General features: G+C 44.0%; 3 protein-coding genes across 4 annotated transcripts in view; 2 read left to right on the forward strand and 1 right to left on the reverse strand.

The window, feature by feature from the left end:
* LOC110496470 (RNA cytosine-C(5)-methyltransferase NSUN2) lies at nt 1-17183 on the reverse strand. 2 transcript variants are annotated; one of them, XM_036953048.1, is made up of 19 exons: nt 17005-17183; nt 6953-7110; nt 5847-5951; nt 5636-5741; nt 5442-5513; nt 5190-5274; nt 4620-4815; nt 4113-4187; nt 3907-4037; nt 3737-3810; nt 3349-3479; nt 2976-3072; nt 2665-2840; nt 2496-2588; nt 2197-2332; nt 1388-1468; nt 1129-1267; nt 977-1016; nt 1-855 (listed from the first exon to the last, which is right to left on the reverse strand). In XM_036953048.1, exons 1-19 carry the CDS (start codon nt 17086-17088, stop codon nt 543-545), a joined length of 2292 nt encoding a protein of 763 aa, XP_036808943.1. In that variant the 5' UTR covers nt 17089-17183; the 3' UTR covers nt 1-542. The 2 variants fall into 2 exon arrangements, with proteins under 2 accessions (XP_036808943.1, XP_021428072.2); XM_021572397.2 differs by lacking the exon at nt 17005-17183 and adding an exon at nt 7557-7779.
* Nucleotides 8270-15211, forward strand: srd5a1 (steroid-5-alpha-reductase, alpha polypeptide 1 (3-oxo-5 alpha-steroid delta 4-dehydrogenase alpha 1)). The gene is made up of 5 exons (XM_021572400.2): nt 8270-8721; nt 9030-9196; nt 9430-9531; nt 13423-13573; nt 13675-15211. The coding sequence occupies exons 1-5, from the start codon at nt 8411-8413 to the stop codon at nt 13739-13741; spliced, it is 798 nt and encodes a 265-aa protein (XP_021428075.1). The 5' UTR covers nt 8270-8410; the 3' UTR covers nt 13742-15211.
* LOC110496469 (terminal nucleotidyltransferase 4A) overlaps nt 15999-18610 on the forward strand; it is a 25412-nt gene continuing 22800 nt past the window's right edge. The window contains exon 1 of the mRNA XM_036953049.1: nt 15999-16458. The gene's annotated coding sequence lies outside the window, so the exon portion shown is untranslated. The remainder of the gene's footprint in view (nt 16459-18610) is intronic.

The raw sequence follows: 18610 nt of genomic DNA on the forward strand, positions 1-18610 counted from the left end.
TGAATTTAATACTTTTAATCAATTCCACCTTTCTTCTTACTTACAATGATAAAAAAATTAAATGGCCATTAAGAGAAACTTTCAAACATGCACAATAAGAAAAAAACAACACTCTCTCCATGTTATGCCAGTGGAGTTGAGTTTTGTTAAAATAAAACCGGCAATAGAAAATAAAAGTCACTAAAGCATTGAAGCACACCAAGTCTGGGGGAGCATGGAAGAGTCCACATGCCCTGTCTAGGAGGGGTGGCCATTCTGCTATGGCAGTGGTTTAGAAGTACTACTGAGCTACCCAACACCCCTCTTCTCTCTCATGTTTGGTCTAGCTCTTGTCTGGCCAGCATTGCTCAACCTCATACAGCTCCACTTCCTCCCTTCTCCGTGTATCTTACTAGTCTAAAGTGGCTTCTCAACTCCTCTTCTCCATCTGCAAAAACATGGGTGACAACATGGTGGATGACCTCCAGTTCATTAACATCAGTGCAGCCAAAGAGAGGAAAACTTGTTAAGACTATTAAGTTACACATTTCCTTCTACTCGTCTCAGGTGCTGGTCAAATTCTCCCCTCCTCCCTCCCTCTCATCTCCTTTCAGGTGCTCGTCACCTCGATTTTCACCTCTCAATTCCTGTTTTGGGCTGACATCTTTATTCCCATTCTCTGTCTCCCCCTCTTTCACCTCCTCCTTCACCTCCTTCTCTTCCTCCCTGGGTCCCTGCCCCTGTTTGTCTCTGAATACCTCGACCCCCAGCATGCGGAGGTAGTGGAACCTCTCGTTGCGGGGCACGAAGGCTCTGATGGAGGTCTTGCCTCTCCAGCCACACAGCTCTATAGGACACTGAGGACCATCGGGGTTACTGAGGAAAGAGAGGGAGAGGACGGTGAGGGAGAGAGGGGGCGATAGAGGGAGAGGGAGGTCAGGGTGAATTCAACAGATAATATAACACACACAGACAGGCAAACAAAATGGACACTTACCTTTTGTCAGGCCGGTATTTTAACACAATGCTGCCCATTCCTGTGGAAACACAGAGGAGGACAACATGAAGTACTTACTAGTAATACAGACATGAATGGGCCAACACCCAACATGGCCTTAGACACATTGCTTTCCAGTTGAGAACACACACCCATCTTCTTGGCCTGTTGGTGAGCGTCTTCCTCCAGTTTGCTGAGGTACGGGTTCTCCTGAGTCAGTAGAATCTTAATGTCCTCGACACTCACTGTGATCATCCTGGAGCGGATGTAGGGGAACAGAGTATAGATACCCTGGAGGAGGAGAGCAGAATGAGGAGAGCAGAATGAGGAGAGCAGAACGAGGAGAGCAGAACGAGGAGAGCAGAACGAGGAGAGTAAGGAATGAATGCGCGTGTGTGTGCATGCACCTACCTCCTGGGCTAGTCTGAAAGCACAGCCAAACTCCTCCCCGTCGCTGTTGCGAGACCACACCTTTACCCCTGTGTTGATCACCTGCAAAACTCACAAAATAATGAAATCATTACACTTGAGAATGACTGTTTCAGCAACATATTTACAATTGCTTCTCATTTCAACGTTGTCATTGTTGGTTTCAATAATAGTGATGACAGTTTCTAGATTCCTTAAGTTATGCAAATATTTGTTTATTAGGTCAAATTGCTCCAGTTGGGAGATGGCCATTTCAAATAAACCATTGCTTCTAAGAAAACGAAATACTTTCTCCCATCATTGAGCCAGAACCCTGTTAAGTACGCTGCTTGTATGTCAGTATGTGTGCAGTTCTGGGAACCGTCTGTTACTACTGCTTACCTGGAGGCTGATCTGAACCTGGGTCAGGTCTAAACATCACAACATCAGAAAGGAGGGGGAGATACATAGGGAGAGGAGGAGGGGGAAAAGGAAAGGGTGAAAAGGGGGAGGGGGGCATGACAAGGAGGGGAGAGCGACGAGGAGAGGAGGGGAGAGCGACAAGGAGAGGAGGGGAAATAGACTAAGAGCGGAATGGGGGGGGGGTTCCCTCTGTCTGCTTGAATGCACACACACTGCCACCTGTGCAGGAGCTGAGTGTACTAGGGGGATTTGGGATGAAAAGGGTCCCATCTGTTAGCTGGACTCCCCTTGATGGGCTGGCAGTGACACACACACAGTTGTTGTTAGGCAGAGCGCCACATTGTTCCTTAGAGAACATACAGGTGTCTCTCACACACACACCTTCCTACCTTCATTCGCTCACTGTTGTTGAGCATGACGTTGCGTAGCTCCTTGGAGACCATGTACAGATGTCTCTTCTTCCCCTCGTGGGTTCTGGTCAGAACGTTTATCTTTGGGAAGTCTGGAGACAGGTCATAGAATGACCTGCAAAACACACATTCATGAAATAGATCAATAACCAGGGCTCAATCAAAACATGTAATGGTAATACCATTATGCTTGGTCAAAACATTGTCCCCTCTGTACAGATAATGCTGCTATCGAGCAGCTGCTTACATAGGCTACACAAACCACCAAACACACTCACTCTATTGGGGGGAAGACAGGGTCGTCTTCAGTGAGGAAGACAAAGGGGTCTTCTTTAAAACCATGCCTCTTCATCTTTTTATTGGGAGGAGGCCTGGAACACAGAACAGAGTCAGAATACATACACACACTCTTCCTCCCCACCCCTCTCTCTCTCTCTCTCAACTTACCCACACACGTTGGGTTCCTTGGCCTGATCGCCTGCCTCTGGCTCTTTGGGCGAGTCCTCTCCTGCCTCCTTCCCTCCATCTCTCTCTCCATCCTCCAAGGGCGTCTCAGGAAGAGGGGTGCCCACTGGAGAGTCCTCTGGCTGGGGCAAGGAGCTGGATGACTGCTCCTTCCTCAACTGGAGAAAGATGGATCATAAGTTCCCGTTAAAGTGAACTCTCTCTGGTATATGAGCTACCGGATGGTGTTGCATTCCATCTGAGATGTGGGCTTATCCGTGAGTGTGTGGCCGTGCATGTACATGTGTGTATACCTTGGGGAATCTTCTGTTCCAGGGCATGGGGGCTTTCTTGACCAGGACAGCTACAAAGAAGCCTCCCGTGTTCTGGTGATGGGGCAGGATCCTCATACTGAATAAACACATACGTATGCACGGTATATACAAAGATTAATTAGATGCAACAGCACCCTCTGCTGGTAGAAATCAAATCAACAACACTTCACAGGGATTTGAAAGTCTGTCCAGCTTTTATTTTTCATCTCATTAGGATTAGGTATGCAGCTGTGTGCACAGGTGTAGCAAATACATGTACATGATTGTCATGACTGACATTTTAGGCATATTCTAACCAAATAAAGTGGGGCCCTGTGTGTTTGTGTGCAGGTGTGTACGCAGGTGAATGTACCATCTCTCCAACTTCATATTGGCCAGTTTCTCTGTGTCTGTGGGAGGGAACATGGTGGGTCTGATCTGTGTGTGGCGGTTGACTGGCACCTCGGACCAGTCCTTATACCACTGACCCTCCTTAGTCATCAACTAGAGATGGAAGGAAAGATGGTGAGAGATATTAAGTGTGTGTGAGAGGTAGCTGTTGGAGGGAGAGGAGGGGGATGGGAGAGAGCGCAAAAGACTCAGTTATAAAACGGGCTAAATCTGTAGTCAAACTGGCACGGTGGTGGAATATCATGACTATTGTAGTGGCTAGACTGTCAGGCCTATCAAGTACCTCTAGTAGTCACTAGCAGTGATTAATAGGCATGAGGTGGCGGTCATGTGTTCCAACAGTTATATACCTTCCATTTGGTGATTCCAGGCATCCATTTTAACCCTGGGAGATCAACTGACGCATCGGCTAACTCTAACGCACCTAGAGATAGACAAAGAGGGAGACAGAGGCAGTTATCTCCTGTGTGTGTGTGTGTGTGGCACTGTATTTGTGTGTGCATGCATGCGTGTGTGTTACCTTCACTCTTCTCCAGTAGCGTTGCTATGACAGCTTCGTCCTCTATAGGGTTGAGTGAACAGGTAGAGTAGACCATCCTCCCTCCTACAGCTAGCTGCTCCACACCACGCACTGCTATACGGATCTGGAGACTGGAGACACACACAGGTTATCACACACACATATACAGGCGCACACACACACATGCTCCCTCTTTCTCTCCTCACCCATGGAGATGCAGGCTGTTACTGGTGGTCCATTTCTTCCACACGTCAATGTTCTTCCTCATGGTGCCATCTCCACTGTAGAAACACACACAGAATACTTTACTTTTTAGGAACACACTTGAGAAAATCCAAAATTAGAGTTTGTCAGCTTCCCTGGGACATCTAACTACACATCAGCCTTCCCAGACAGACAATCCTACAATGTGGTTACAGGAGAACGCTCTCTCTCCTGTCTCACTCTTATAGTCACATTTGGTTCCCCTAATAAAAACAAAACAATCAGTAGCCTACCCAGTACAGCAACCAATCATAAATCAGACAGAAGAGAATCATAAGACACAGGGTAGAACCGTGAGGTTGACATCTCTCCATACTGTCGACACGTCTAGTTTTGACTGTCGAATACCAAAATCCAAGATTTTCCTTTCCCCCCCACCTTTCTCCCCTACTTCTCTCAATCACTATTTACTTGCTTCTCTCAGCTATACAGGTTCACTCTTTGTTCACCTGCAGGGGACGTCGCAGAGGATGCGGTCGTAGAACAGTGTGCCCTTCTGTCCATCCTCCGTGTCTATCTGTAGTCTGGGGATGCACGAGGCATCGTGGTTCACCACCATGATACAGGGGCTGTTCAGTCTCTTAGCCTGGTGCACCAGCAGGTAACAACGCTTGTTGTCCACGTCGTTGGCTATCACAAAGCCCTCTGAAGGGGGAAGAGGGAGAGAAAGAAAGAGGGGGGAGATGAGGATGTTCAGGATTACAATGCTTTGTTACATTGTTTCACATTTGTCATTTAGCAGATGCTCTTATCCAGAGACTTAGAGGAGCAATTTGGGTTAAGTGCCTTGCTCAAGGGCACAGAGATTTTTCACCTAGTCTGCTCGGGGATTCGAACCAGCAGTGTTTTGGTTACTGTCCCAATGCTCTTAACCGCTATCTTTTCTGTCACAAAGTAACAGAAAAGATACATTCAGCAACTTACAGCCCTTTCCACTGGGCCACAATTCAGATACGCCAATGCATCAGATGTTTGTTGTTACATTTTTCTACTGATTTGATTCTGTGCGTGCGGGTTACCTGGGAAGGGTACGTCCATATCAGAATGGAGCATCTCAATCAACTGCGCCGTCTTAGATCCAGGAGCAGCACACATGTCCAGAATCTACCCACAGAAATAAACAATTACACTTTACATGTTCCAAGGTTTAGGGTCTAGGAACAGAATCTACCCACAAAAACACAGTTACACTATAATGTTCCCAGATTTAGGGTCTAAGGACCGAAATGGAAGCAGTTCTTGGCCAGAAAGGCGTCCAGTGTGTTGTTTACCTTGTGGTGGGGCTCAATCTTCATCAGCAGAGGAGGGATCATACTTACAGCCTCCTGTCTGCTGATGTTACCCTGTAGAGCCCAACGTAGAGAAAGAAACACCACAGTACGTAAGGCAGCCATACAGCTAAGAAACCATCGAGATCCTATTAAATTACTTTCTAATTCTTAAATAACACTCAAGACTTCCTCACCGACTCGGTCTCGCTGACCAGGAACTGATGGAACTTCTCCAGGAGAGGAGACTTCCTCAGGATCTTCCTGCTCATGTTGGTGTGCCATGCTAGCTCATCTGGGTACCTACACACACACACACACACACAATTACAGCAGATGACCCTTTATGTATGTATGTATGTATGTATGTATGTGTGTTTGTGTGTTTGTGTGTGTGCGCAGACGTACCAGCTCAGAGGCTGAGGAGCCTCTATCTTCTGCCCGTCAATCTCTACCTCCTGGATCTCCTTGAAGTACTTGTTCTTCAGACAGTGGAGGATCTCCTTGGCATGGCTACATCAAATCAAAGTTAATTTGTCACGTGAGCCAAACACAACAGGTGTAGACCTTACAGTGAAATGCTTACTTACAGGCCCTAACCAACATTGCGATTTTTAAGTCAAAAAAATTAGGTATTAGGTGAACAATAGATAGGTAAAGAAATAAAAACAGTAAAAAGACAGTGAAAAATAACAGTAGCCAGGCTATATACAGGAACCGGGTAGTCAGGCTAATTGAGGTAGTATATACATGTAGATATGGTTAAAGTGACTATGCATATATGATAAACAGAGAGTAGCAGTAATGTAAAAGAGTGGTTGGTGGGACACAATTCAGACCCGGCCAGGTCTCTGACCTCCTCCGGCATCTGCAAACGTAATGGTGGTGTTGTAGTTGTGCCTGGCCACGCAGTCGTGGGTGAACAGGGAGTATAGGAGGGGACTGAGCACGCACCCGAGGGGCTCCAGTGTTGAGGATCAGGGTGGCGGATGTGTTGCTACCTACCCGTCAGGAAGTACATGGGGACAACCCTTTTTAATACACTTAGAGGTTTAATAGAGTGGTGTTTTGGAAAGCAATCTTCATAAGTATGAATCCTGATGTAGAGCAAGAGTAGCCTGGTCCTAGACCTGTGTCTGCTGTCTCGCTACCCCCCCCTATGGTCATTGTCGTGTCAAATTATCATGAACACAAACAAATCTGGGACCAGGCTAAAACAAGAGTAGGAGTGTATAAATCATCATCCCTTTACAAAACATCTACAGTGGTCAATTCCAACTAACAGTTTGTCACCTCACCTACAGGGTGAGAAAGACCACTTCCATCTGTGCCATAGATGATCCAGAGTCCATTGATGTATTTATTAGTGCACACTGTAACAAAACGTTTCCCAACAAAAAACATCTGGCAAACAAGAGTTTCTATTGGACAAATTTAGATAATACCGAACATGGGGGGACCCGTTTACTTCCTAGTGACCACTTGGCAGAGGTCGAGCTTAGTAGCTTCCGTACCTCTTGTATCCAGTGATGCGGATTGTGGCGGGCAGCGGTTCTCTCATAGCCGCCATGAACTGGTCAAACTCCCCCTCGGGCACCAGGCCCAGCTCCTGGTAGTATGCCTCAAACAGCTTGTTCTCCTTGATGATGTCAGCGTAGCCTGCACCCCAACCCTACAGGACAGATACATCGGAGGAGAGGGAAGACGCGAGGCGACATTGGGTGGAGAGCAGATGAGGGGGGAACCGAATAGGAGACATGGGAGGAGAGGAATGGATGGGGGTGAAGTGGATGTTAGTTTTCTGAATTGCAGCCTCAGATGGATAGATATTGATAGAGTTTACTATCATAGTACAATAGCTATAACCTGGTCCCAGATCTGTTTTTACTGTATAGCCAACTCCTTGACATGCCAGCACAAACATCTGGGACCAAGATAAAATAGCTAGCTAGCTACACATAGCTATGTCAACGAGTTGTGCAGTAGTAATCAAATCAAAGTTGCTGGGGAGAAATTAAATCTCTTTGACTCGGCATACAGTAATTTGAGGTGACCTAGGCAAGTTAGCTACAGTACGCTAAATTAGCCGGCTAGCTATGAAGAGCTATCAAAACTTACAGCATTGTCCCGGTTATCTCTTCCACCAGGCTTGCTATTATTTTGATGCTCCTTCTTTCTCAGTCGACTTCTCTTTCCCATTTTGGAAACACACACTACTCTAAATATGAACCTGCGAAGCAACGTTCTGGTGTAGCTAAATGTATTTTGCTAACAGGGTGATTGAAATGCGAATGGTACTGCACTCGTGTTCTGTTTCATCTTCTGACGCACACATGTGAGACAGGACCCCAGTTTATGGGTGGCGATGTATTAGCCTGAGAAATAGAAAATATCAGTGCAACATTTTGGCCAACTAAAACCAAAAACACACTCATATGTTTTCGTTTTGGAGCTAGTCAGACAGTGATAAATGATGTGTTTTTTTGTGTATGCACTAATGCCCCTTCCTCCAAACAATGTCTGATCAACGATATAGTCCGTGGCTTATTCCTCGCCAGTTAAGGAACCCAGGGGCAATGGCTATATACTTTTTTTATTGTTATTTTTTTTAACAGCAGTTTGCATAAATATGTAATGGAATTCATCTAAAATTACTGTAATTTCATATTTTTACCAGTGTGGTGGTTTCTCCTGAACACACCTTGTAGTTGAATAACATTGTATCCATTTTCAATTGGCTAGATAATGACGATGCAAAACAAAGTGACTCGATTGGTTTATTAGGAGTCAGGCTCCTTTATTTATCCTTATGATTGGACCATGGAACTGAGCAGACCAGTGAGATGATCGCAGTACGCATACTTGTGCAAGTGACATATGTGTTCATTATTGCCTTGGATACATTCATTTTATTTACATTGTTTTGAATACAATTTTAATTTCTTACACTATTTGCAGCTTATCTGGTAAAGATGGACAGTATTCTTTCAAAGCTTTTCGCCTCCGAGACAGAAGAGTTGTATGTTTTGGACTGCCTGGCATACTTCATGATTTTCATGGCTGCTTGTACCTTCATAACATTACTATTTGAGAATGTCCCCTATGGCAGATACGCAACAAGCAGATATGGATTCCCCGTCAACGTCAAATTCGCCTGGTTCGTGCAGGAACTACCTGCTTTTCTGGTGCCACTGTGCCTTGTGCTGTGGACTTCTGCGGCGAAAACCACTCATCTTCCCAATCAGCTACTGCTGGTCATGTACTTCTGCCACTATGTGCAAAGGTAAGACCCAATGGTTAGAAGATAGTTTGACAAAGTAACACTGTACTTCACATGCATACAAAGTACTAACTGTCATATCTAGGTCAGTGGTTCTCAAACGTTTTTTGGTTACTGTACAACCAAGTACATTTTGCTCTGCCCAGAGTACCCCCTCATATGCAATTGATTTCTCAATTGTAATAACACATTGCTAAATGATGTGCCAACGTTGTAACTGAAATGCAGTGCATTGCCAGCCATGAGACACATGCATCCTAGACAACTGGTGGGGAAATTATTATTCATCAGTTCTATTTATATTCTTCTAGATCTCTCATCTATCCATTTTTAATTCGTGGAGGGAAATCTACACCATTTGCATCGTTCGCCTTGGCCTTTGTGTTCTGCATCTATAATGGCTACATGCAGGTCAGATACCTGAGCCACTATGCAGAGTACTCTGCTGATTGGGTTACCAGCCCTTGCTTTATCACAGGTAAGAGACATGGCTGACATGACATACAGCATAGGGTCTGTATTAATGCATAAACCACACATTCACAAATTACACAGTTGTCTATTTCAATATGTTCCATGAATTTCTTCTCGTTCTAGAGTTATCCACATCATGCTATCCAAAACATACCTTACATTTCCTCATTTTCACCTCATTGGTTGTCTTATATACACTGTCATTATAAATCAGCTTCCCCATTGGTTGATTTTCAGGCTCTGCGCTATGGTTGGTGGGTTGGTTGGTGAACATTCACTCAGACCACATCCTGAGGAACCTACGGAAGCCTGGAGAGATCAGCTACAAGATACCAACAGGTAAGATACCTGCTACCAGAGAGCGATATAGAGAGAGACAGGTTTTCCACTGATCAGACGCCATGACCGTTTTGGACAGCATGCTGTAACAATTTCACATCAGTTCTCTCACAGCCAGCTGAACACATTGTAAATAATGGCTGTGAAATGTGTCTATGCTAGCTACAACCATAGTAGCACACTGATGTTCAGTGTTGCTTAAAACAGGGAGTTCACTCTTTCCAGAGGGTGGATCCAGTATTCTATTTTAAATCCAGGGTTACAGAGAGTAGTGTCACTATGACACACCAGAGAGGGTTGAAACCATCACCTTGTGCCCGAGGTGAACCCTTCATAACTGATGAACCAGTTGAAACCTGTCCACCCTAAAGCCTTGTAGAAATAAAGCTTTTTATGGTAGAGACAGAAGAATGCAGCAAGTCTAGTCACACCGTATGGAAAAAGTCTTACATTTTAGTTATTTAAGTGCCTTGCTCAAGGGCACAGACAATTTTTTTTTCACCAATTAGAACCAATGACCTTCAGTTACTAGCCCTACGTTTTTAACCGTTAGGCTACCTGCCGCCCTGCAGGCACTCCTGGAATCCAGAGAAACATGATGTTTTAGAAGAGTGGTGGTGAAGGCAGTGGCTGTACACAGTCTGTGTTCAAGCAGGGGGGGGACTGAAGCCATCTATGGTCTTTAGTGCCTTGTTTATGAATTATTTTTTATGCTGCCGTATTTCAGTCTATGACCTTAATACTCAAAATTGAGATCAACCTTCAGTGACTTAGAAGTGGTTTGAAGCCAGAGACTGTGAGAAAGGATCTGAAATACAATGCTACAGTTTCACCGGAAACTGACCTGAAGAAATTGAAACGGGTAGATTAACATTTGTCTTTAGTAGTGTTTTGCTTCCTTTTGTAATAATGCCTCTATTGAATGATTTACTTAACGGCAGTTTATAAAATCATATTAGGGATCTCTTTCTCCAATTATCCAACCACAATGTGAATGGTCTTGATGAAAATAATCAAGTGTGTGAAATTGTATCAGAAGTGGGTTTTCTGTATTGCAGCCTAGGTGGATAGATCTTGATAGAGCTCACGATCATAATACAATGGCTATAACCTGGTCCCAGACCTGGTTGTACTCTATAACCAACTCCTTGACATTACATTTGAGTTATTTAGCAGACGCTCTTGTACAGGGCGTCTTACAATAGTGTGTGCATACATTTGTACTTTTTCGTACTAACAAGCCAGTGAATGATCATAGACATTGGCAAGACAGCACAAACATCTGGGACCAAGATAAAAAATAAAATTGTGATGGGCACGGATATGGAAAATTTATATTGAAATCAGTTGCATTTTATCAAACACATCTGTTTGAATGAATAACATTGCAACTGTGTGGACTTCTCTTCCAAGGCTTTGAAGTTCAGATAACCGTTTCCTGATTTTCCATGGGCCAGGTGTGAATGTTCTGGGAGCCTAACCTAGCTTGAAAACAATGGAAAGCCTGTTGATGGCCCTTCAGCAGGCTGTTAAGTATGCTAAGTAGATGTTCTGTGACTGCAGGAACAGTCATGAATTTACTTTTACACAATAGTGTAGGTTAACAGCAAGGATAAACCCATATCACGATATGCCATGCTCATATCAGTATTACATTAATTATCGATATTGGTGCTCACCACTAAACATTCGTATTGGGTGGGAAAAATAGTGTATACACACAGTACCAGTCAAGTTTGGACACCTACTCATTCAAGGGTTTTTCTTAGTTGTACTATTTTCTACATTGTAAAAATAAAACATGGAATCATGTCGTAACCATACAGGTGTTAAACAAATCAAAATATATTTTAGATTCTTCAAAGTAGCCACCCTTTGACAGCGTTGCACACTCCTGGCATTCTCTCAACCACCTTCACCTGGAATGCTTTTCCAACAGTTTTGAAGGAGTTCCCACGTGCTGAGCACTTGTTGGCTGCTCAGTACAAAAATGTATGTACCCACTACTGTAAGTCGGTCTGGATAAGCACGTCTGCTAAGATTAAAACCCAGACCTTGGATCAATGGAATCTTGACTGGCGCAGGTGATAAACATGCGACACGGGCCTGGTTAATCACATTGCTGTCGTGACTGTTCCTGTGATTCTACCAAATGATTTATATATATACACTAGATGACTGATAGGGGGTGCCATTCATTCTTCTGGGCAGTGCCAATATACACTGCTCAAAAAAATAAAGGGAACACTTAAACAACACAATGTAACTCCAAGTCAATCACACTTCTGTGAAATCAAACTGTCCACTTAGGAAGCAACACTGATTGACATAAATTTCACATGCTGTTGTGCAAATGGAATAGACAACAGGTGGAAATTATAGGCAATTAGCAAGACACCCCCAATAAAGGAGTGGTTCTGCAGGTGATAACCACAGACCACTTCTCAGTTCCTATGCTTCCTGGCTGATGTCTTGGTCACTTTTGAATGCTGGCGGTGCTTTCACTCTAGTGGTAGCATGAGACGGTGTCTACAACCCACACAAGTGGCTCAGGTAGTGCAGCTCATCCAGGATGGCACATCAATGCGAGCTGTAGCAAGAAGGTTTGCTGTGTCTGTCAGCGTAGTGTCCAGAGCATGGAGGCGCTACCAGGAGACAGGCCAGTACATCAGGAGACATTGAGGAGGCCGTAGGAGGGCAACAACCCAGCAGCAGGACCGCTACCTCCGCCTTTGTGCAAGGAGGAGCAGGGGGAGCACTGCAGGAGCCCTGCAAAATGACCTCCAGCAGGACACAAATGTGCATGTGTCTGCTCAAACAGTCAGAAAGAGACTCCATGAGGGTGGTATGAGGGCCCGACGTCCACAGGTGGGGGTTGTGCTTACAGCCCAACACCGTGCAGGACGTTTGGCATTTGCCAGAGAACACCAAGATTGGCAAATTCGCCACTGGCGCCCTGTGCTCTTAACAGATGAAAGCAGGTTCACACTGAGCACATCTGACAGACGTGACAGTCTGGAGACGCCGTGGAGAACGTTCTGCTGCCTGCAACATCCTCCAGCATGACCGGTTTGGCGGTGGGTCAGTCATGGTGTGGGGTGGCATTTCTTTGGGGGGCCGCACAGCTCTCCATGTGCTCGCCAGAGGTAGCCTGACTGCCATTAGGTACCGAGATGAGATCCTCAGACCCCTTGTGAGACCATATGCTGGTGCGGTTGGCCCTGGGTTCCTCCTAATGCAAGACAATGCTAGACCTCATGTGGCTGGAGTGTGTCAGCAGTTCCTGCAAGAGGAAGGCATTGATGCTATGGACTGGCCCACCCGTTCCCCAGACCTGAATCCAATTGAGCACATCTGGGACATCATGTCTCGCACCATCCACCACAGACTGTCCAGGGGCTGGCAGATGCTTTAGTCCAGGTCTGGGAGAAGATCCCTCAGGAGACCATCCGCCACCTCATCAGGAATGCCCAGGCGTTGTAAGGAGGTCATACAGGCACGTGGAGGCCACACACACTACTGAGCCTCATTTTGACTTGTTTTAAGGACATTACATCAAAGTTGGATCAGCCTGTAGTGTGGTTTTCCACTTTAATTTTGAGTGTCACTCCAAATCCAGACCTCCATGGGTTGATACATTTGATTTCCATTGATAATTTTTGTCATTTTGTTGTCAGCACATTCAACTATGTAAAGAAAAAAGTATTTAATAAGAATATTTCATTCATTCAGATCTAGGATGTGTTATTTTAGTGTTCCCTTTATTTTTTTGAGCAGTGTAGTTGACCGGTGGCTTCAAAGCCTTTCACTGGTCAATACATAGCATCAGCAATCCAGGGTTTATATACTGTACATCACTGGTTGTACCCTGTCTTATGTTCTCTCCTGTAGGTGGGCTGTTTGAATATGTGTCTGGAGCAAACTTCTTTGGTGAGATAACAGAGTGGGCGGGATTTGCCCTGGCGGCTCATTCTGTACACAGCGCATCCTTCGCCATCTTCACTCTCATTGTTCTTGCCAGCAGAGCTTTCGCTCACCACAGGTAGGAAGGAAACACACACACGGTTTGGGGTGAACTACACCTTTAACACTTGTAATACTATAATAGTGAATTCATGTCCTCCTGTCTTTCCTTCTCTCTAGGTGGTACCTTCAGAAATTCGAAGACTACCCCAAATCCAGGAAGGCATTGATACCATTTGTATTATAATGATTCACTACAACGATCCAACCTCCAACAGCCCAACGCAACGAGCTGTGACCCTATGCTACATCATCTGGGGTCTGGTTAGGTTTGTTATTGCTTGTTTGTTTGGGTTTACCTCAAGAGAATACGTACAAGGATGAACACAATGAGTACTGACAATTCTATTCACTGAGAAGATATGAAGAGCTCCAGAAACCACAACACCAATGACAAGATTATTAGACATGCCCTGATGGAGGCTACAATGCCAAGTAGAGGCAATTTATTTTATTGAGAAAAAAAAATCCTCCAAGAGTGGCTGGATATATTTTTCACATGGTTGCACCTCAGCTCTCACCAACTTGGTTATGTCCCGCAATGAGATTTACTATAGTATGTGGCGACTATTACTTTTACGATACTTTCACAGCGGACCAACCAACAGAACCAATCCATCTTACAAAGGTTCAGCTCCATTTCAACACATCCCCTAACCTCTACCCTTCCCCTAACTCCCTGCAGCAGTGTGTGCATCTCTCGCCCTCTCTGTTGCGTGCAGGCGGAGAATGAGCCAACCATCAAAACACAATCTGTCAGTAGAGCTCTAGTTTCCCCGGTGAGACAACCCAGTGCTAGAAGGACTGAGAATTAACTTACTGTCAACACACAGGAATGCAGACAGACAAATTTCACTGCTTGTGGAAGAAACTAGCTCTTTGTATATTCGTGCACTCACGTGTGTGTCAGAGGAATCTGTTGTGAGCAGTGTTGTAGTCTTCCCCTATGATTTGTAGTGCTAGCAGCACTGAGGATGAACCAACCCTTCACCACACACATACACACACACACACACACACACTTCGTGAGGCGACCCCAGCCTTAGGGCTGAAAATGGGGTTATGAACCAGAGATACAAATGAGAGAAATGCTCCATTCAGTCAGTAAGTCCACTGGATTAGTATATCACCCAGAGCTTGTTGCTGCCATAGAGAGACCAAAAGAGAGGGAGAGTGAAAAGATAGTGATGGAGGGAGAGAGAGTGGGCTAGTGAGGGAGTGAGCAATACTCAACCTGACATTCTTGCTCTGGGGGTTTTCCTTGGCTCTGTCACATGCAGCACGTGAGCAGGGAGGGAAGCAGACATTATGCAAAGAGCGCACACACAGTACAGAAGGTGCTGCCAGTAGGCTCCAGCTTGCCTCATTCCATTACAGAGTTTAATGGGCTGGAAGATGGCTGTGTGTAGGGTTGACTGCAAATGGTGTCTGGAATCGCTCTCTCTTTGCGTGTGTAATGACGAACACCTCTAGTTACGTGTTCCCCGTCTCCTTCCCAGCCCTCTGTCTTCACATGTAGTTTATAGTATCAATCCTGTAAGTGAGGATAGTATATTTTTAATTGGGCAGCAATTATTTTTTTACTGAAACATTGGATTCATTTCAATTATACTCATTTTGATTCCATTCATGACATAACAGAATTGGAAATGCTGAACTGCACTGTGGACTCCATCTCTCTCTGTGTGTGTAGTGTTCTCAAGACTCAAGCTATTACACCCATTGCCCCAAGCAACATATTTGTCTGAGGTAAGAGCTCACCTTGTGAATTCCTTGTGGTCTTAGGACAGCATTGCATTTTGACTCACACTGAACTGAGCTGTTAGCAAGCAGTAAAATGGGTTGTTGAGCTCCTTAGCTTACCAGGGTCATTCAGGGAGAGACTAGGATCAATGACATTAAAAAGTCACCCAGCTTGTGGTAATACATTCTCTTTTTTTTAATATATATATATATTTTTTAACCTCTACAAGGACCAGGAAGTCATTTAAACATAAGTATTTTCTGAGAGGGATGCTCCAAATGAAACGACCTGTTTCTTTATGTAATCAATTAAATGTATTTTTTTTATTGCCAATCTGTCATGCACAAAGGCTGTCCAACATTTTGCCAGGGTTATTCAAATTTCTCATTACCATGTTGACTGATTACTTATTTCAAATTAACTTTATCTTAGCTGTCTACTCCTGTTATGATACTGGGTGCTGTTATTGAATTATTCATAATACATATTTTGCTGTATAAACATAAACATAAACAAAAATTCTTCAAATATTTACTTTGAACAGTATTGGGTGATTTGTAATGAGTCAAATTGTGTGGCAGCTGAGAGCGAGGTGTGTGTCGTTACCACAGCTACAAAGCAAAAATTGGCTATATCTAAAAAAACTAAAATAATTTAAATACGTTTTTTGGTCTTAACATAAGGTTAGGCATAATGTTAGCAGTGTGGTTAAGGTTAGGTTTAAAATCTGATTTTAAGAAGAGAAATTGTAGAAATAGGCGAGGGTTTAGGACTTTGTGGCTGTGGTAACTAGGGACGACCGGGGTGTGTTCAAACCGATCGTTTAAAATCCTACAGACATGCGCACGGCGCTTCGGTTTGAAGAGAATACGCCATATTGAATCACCGTAGACTTCTGCTAGCGATTTTCAGCTAGCTGTTTGAAAAGGACCGGTCTTCTAATGGTCTTCATTTGGCGTTACCATTTATCTCTGTATTTGTAACACGGGTTATTATCACATTTCTTTAGTCAGGGCAGTAGTGTATTTTTAACGGGCACATTGATTTGCTTGAAGGGGGTTCCGAAAAAAAGTTGAATGGATCCGAGGGTGGCTTGGAATCAGCCCGAGCAGAAAGGACCTGCGAACGCATCATGGATGCGAATCTGGGAGATGTCTCAGGTACGAGCGACCTCCGGTCAACATCATAATAATCAGAACCACAACCGGTGTGTGAATTATCCAGCGTTGGACGTTTATAAAAAAATTGCGGCATCGAGCAATAGCATTAACACCACTGCTAGTCTGAGCAGCAGCCATCACTGTATTTCAAACCGTACTACTAATCACGGCACTTCATTTTCCTCCTTCGGGTCAACGTTACCCAAAGGCAACGTACAGAACATATTGACCCCGTCCAACGCGAACGGTAACAGTGTAACGACAGATTTGTTGGGAGACAGTGGAATGCCCCAAAAGACGGAATCTGGAACGGACAGTCCATCTTCGAACTGCTCGTTGGGAAGGACTTGCGGTGGCAATGTAACGGGAAATAGTAATAAAAGCCCTGGATGTGCCAATCTGTTTTTTAGCTTCAGCGAAAGCATGCATAATAATGTCAACCAATTCCACCACCATCAAAGGCATCATCAGGATCACCCCCAGTACAATTTCCAACATAATTGTGTGAAGCGTCACCCACCATCACCCTTAAATAACCACACTCACCATCCAGGCCGAAGGAAAAGTGACAACAAGGCGAGCACCTATGGGATTAATTACTTGCTTTCTAACTGGACTAATGACAACCATGTTAGCTCGGGGACTGGAACTCCTTGGAAGACGAGGAAATACAGCCCCGGTGTTGATGGGTGAGTATTTTTGATAGGGTCATTGCCCCACTGGGATTGTTTGACGCCAACATACATACAGAACAATGAGACAGATATTTCACCGGATGTATAAATGTAACATCCGGTTGGGCTTTCATTCACTACCAAATATGGTGATGAGAGGAAGCCCATTGGCCGGCTGTGGGAGAAGATTGAGCAATATAAATTTTGGCCGATTAAATATTTGTATCTCCATACAGTTCTGTATCCATAACTATAATTTGTAGCTAACAGAGTGGATTAGGTTTTGAAGACTTTACCAAAGTGAGGGAAAAAAATATTTGTGCAAGGGCGAATTGAGTTATTGCACACACGCGTTTCACAGAGTAGGCGTTCCTTAACGGAAATATGCAATTAAATACTGTCTCTAGTTTATCTTGAGTTAGTTATACTCTTTGGCTAACTTGCTAACGTTAACTGCGACAGCTAGCTGTCATGGTTTCCTATTCCTATTAGTTAACGTTAGCTACTTTTATTTATGATTGTAAAAATGTCATCTTGTCATGCCTACAGTTAATCAGTTAACGTGTAATTTTGGTGTTTGATTTGCTGCACGGGCGGTAGTAATGCGAATGTTAACTTTTAGCTAGATTGAACTGCAGTGGCTAACCAGTTTTTTGTATTTATTAGCAGTGTATTAGCTAGCTTGCTAAGCAGGTAGCGGCTAACTAACGCTTTGGTAGGGTTAGCTTGCTAACTTATTGGTTACTTAACATATGAATGGTTGGGTAACTTCTAGAATATATGTTTAAGTCACACAAACTTAAAAAGGGGTTCATAGTTAGCCACTTGGAAGATGAACCACTGACTCAATATATAGTTATTCAACTATAGCTAGCTAGTTGGCTTGCTAGCTAACTACATTCCATATATTATTGTTGATTAGATTAGTTAGCTATATATATTTCCAAGTTGGTGACCACCGCTATAAAATCAGAGGCTGTAACAAAAACTGCCAGGTGACTTTAAGATACCTAGATAACTACTATATTAAGAGTAAGAAGGCTATCAATAAGTTCATTTTCATTAGATTTGCTGAAAATACAAAATCATGTTTTAACGATAAATCTGTTTATTTTGCCAAAAACATGCACACGATCTCTTATCTACCTTTAGTATGCACAGAAGCAATTGTAAGGATCACAGGTCGCATGTTTCGTTACAATTCACAATATTGTTTTGGACTGATGCCCGGTTGAGCGTTCTACTCCATCGTCAATGAAGATTTAATCTTAAATGCATTACAGTGACTTGGAAATACTGTCATTCCAAATGAGTCAAATAGTTAGTAGGGAAACCTTCTGTCTTAATTTTGATGTCGCCAGATTTACTTTAGATGTAGTATAACGTTAGCTAGCTTTCTAAAATCAAGGTCACCGGATTTTAGCATTGTTAGCTTTTTTTCGAACTTTGCTAGCTGACGAGAACATTGAGATGCGTAA

This window comes from Oncorhynchus mykiss, chromosome 18, assembly GCF_013265735.2.
Source record: "Oncorhynchus mykiss isolate Arlee chromosome 18, USDA_OmykA_1.1, whole genome shotgun sequence".
In the NCBI taxonomy this organism is placed as follows: domain Eukaryota; kingdom Metazoa; phylum Chordata; class Actinopteri; order Salmoniformes; family Salmonidae; genus Oncorhynchus; species Oncorhynchus mykiss.

What these genes read in the sequence shown, in the direction of transcription:
- srd5a1 (XM_021572400.2), top strand. Translation starts at nt 8,411, where the DNA reads ATGGACAGTATTCTTTCAAAGCTTTTCGCCTCCGAGACAGAAGAGTTG. An exon ending in CAGCCCTTGCTTTATCACAG is followed by an intron (nt 9,197 to 9,429) that starts GTAAGAGACATG and finishes GTTGATTTTCAG; the next exon opens with GCTCTGCGCTATGGTTGGTG. An exon ending in CAGCTACAAGATACCAACAG is followed by an intron (nt 9,532 to 13,422) that starts GTAAGATACCTG and finishes TCTCTCCTGTAG; the next exon opens with GTGGGCTGTTTGAATATGTG.
- LOC110496470 (XM_036953048.1), bottom strand. Translation starts at nt 17,088, where the DNA reads ATGGTTGTCATTAGTCCAGTTAGAAAGCAAGTAATTAATCCCATAGGT. An exon ending in CTGGAATCACCAAATGGAAG is followed by an intron (nt 3,480 to 3,736) that starts GTATATAACTGT and finishes TTCCATCTCTAG; the next exon opens with TTGATGACTAAGGAGGGTCA. An exon ending in AATATGAAGTTGGAGAGATG is followed by an intron (nt 3,073 to 3,348) that starts GTACATTCACCT and finishes GTGTTTATTCAG; the next exon opens with TATGAGGATCCTGCCCCATC.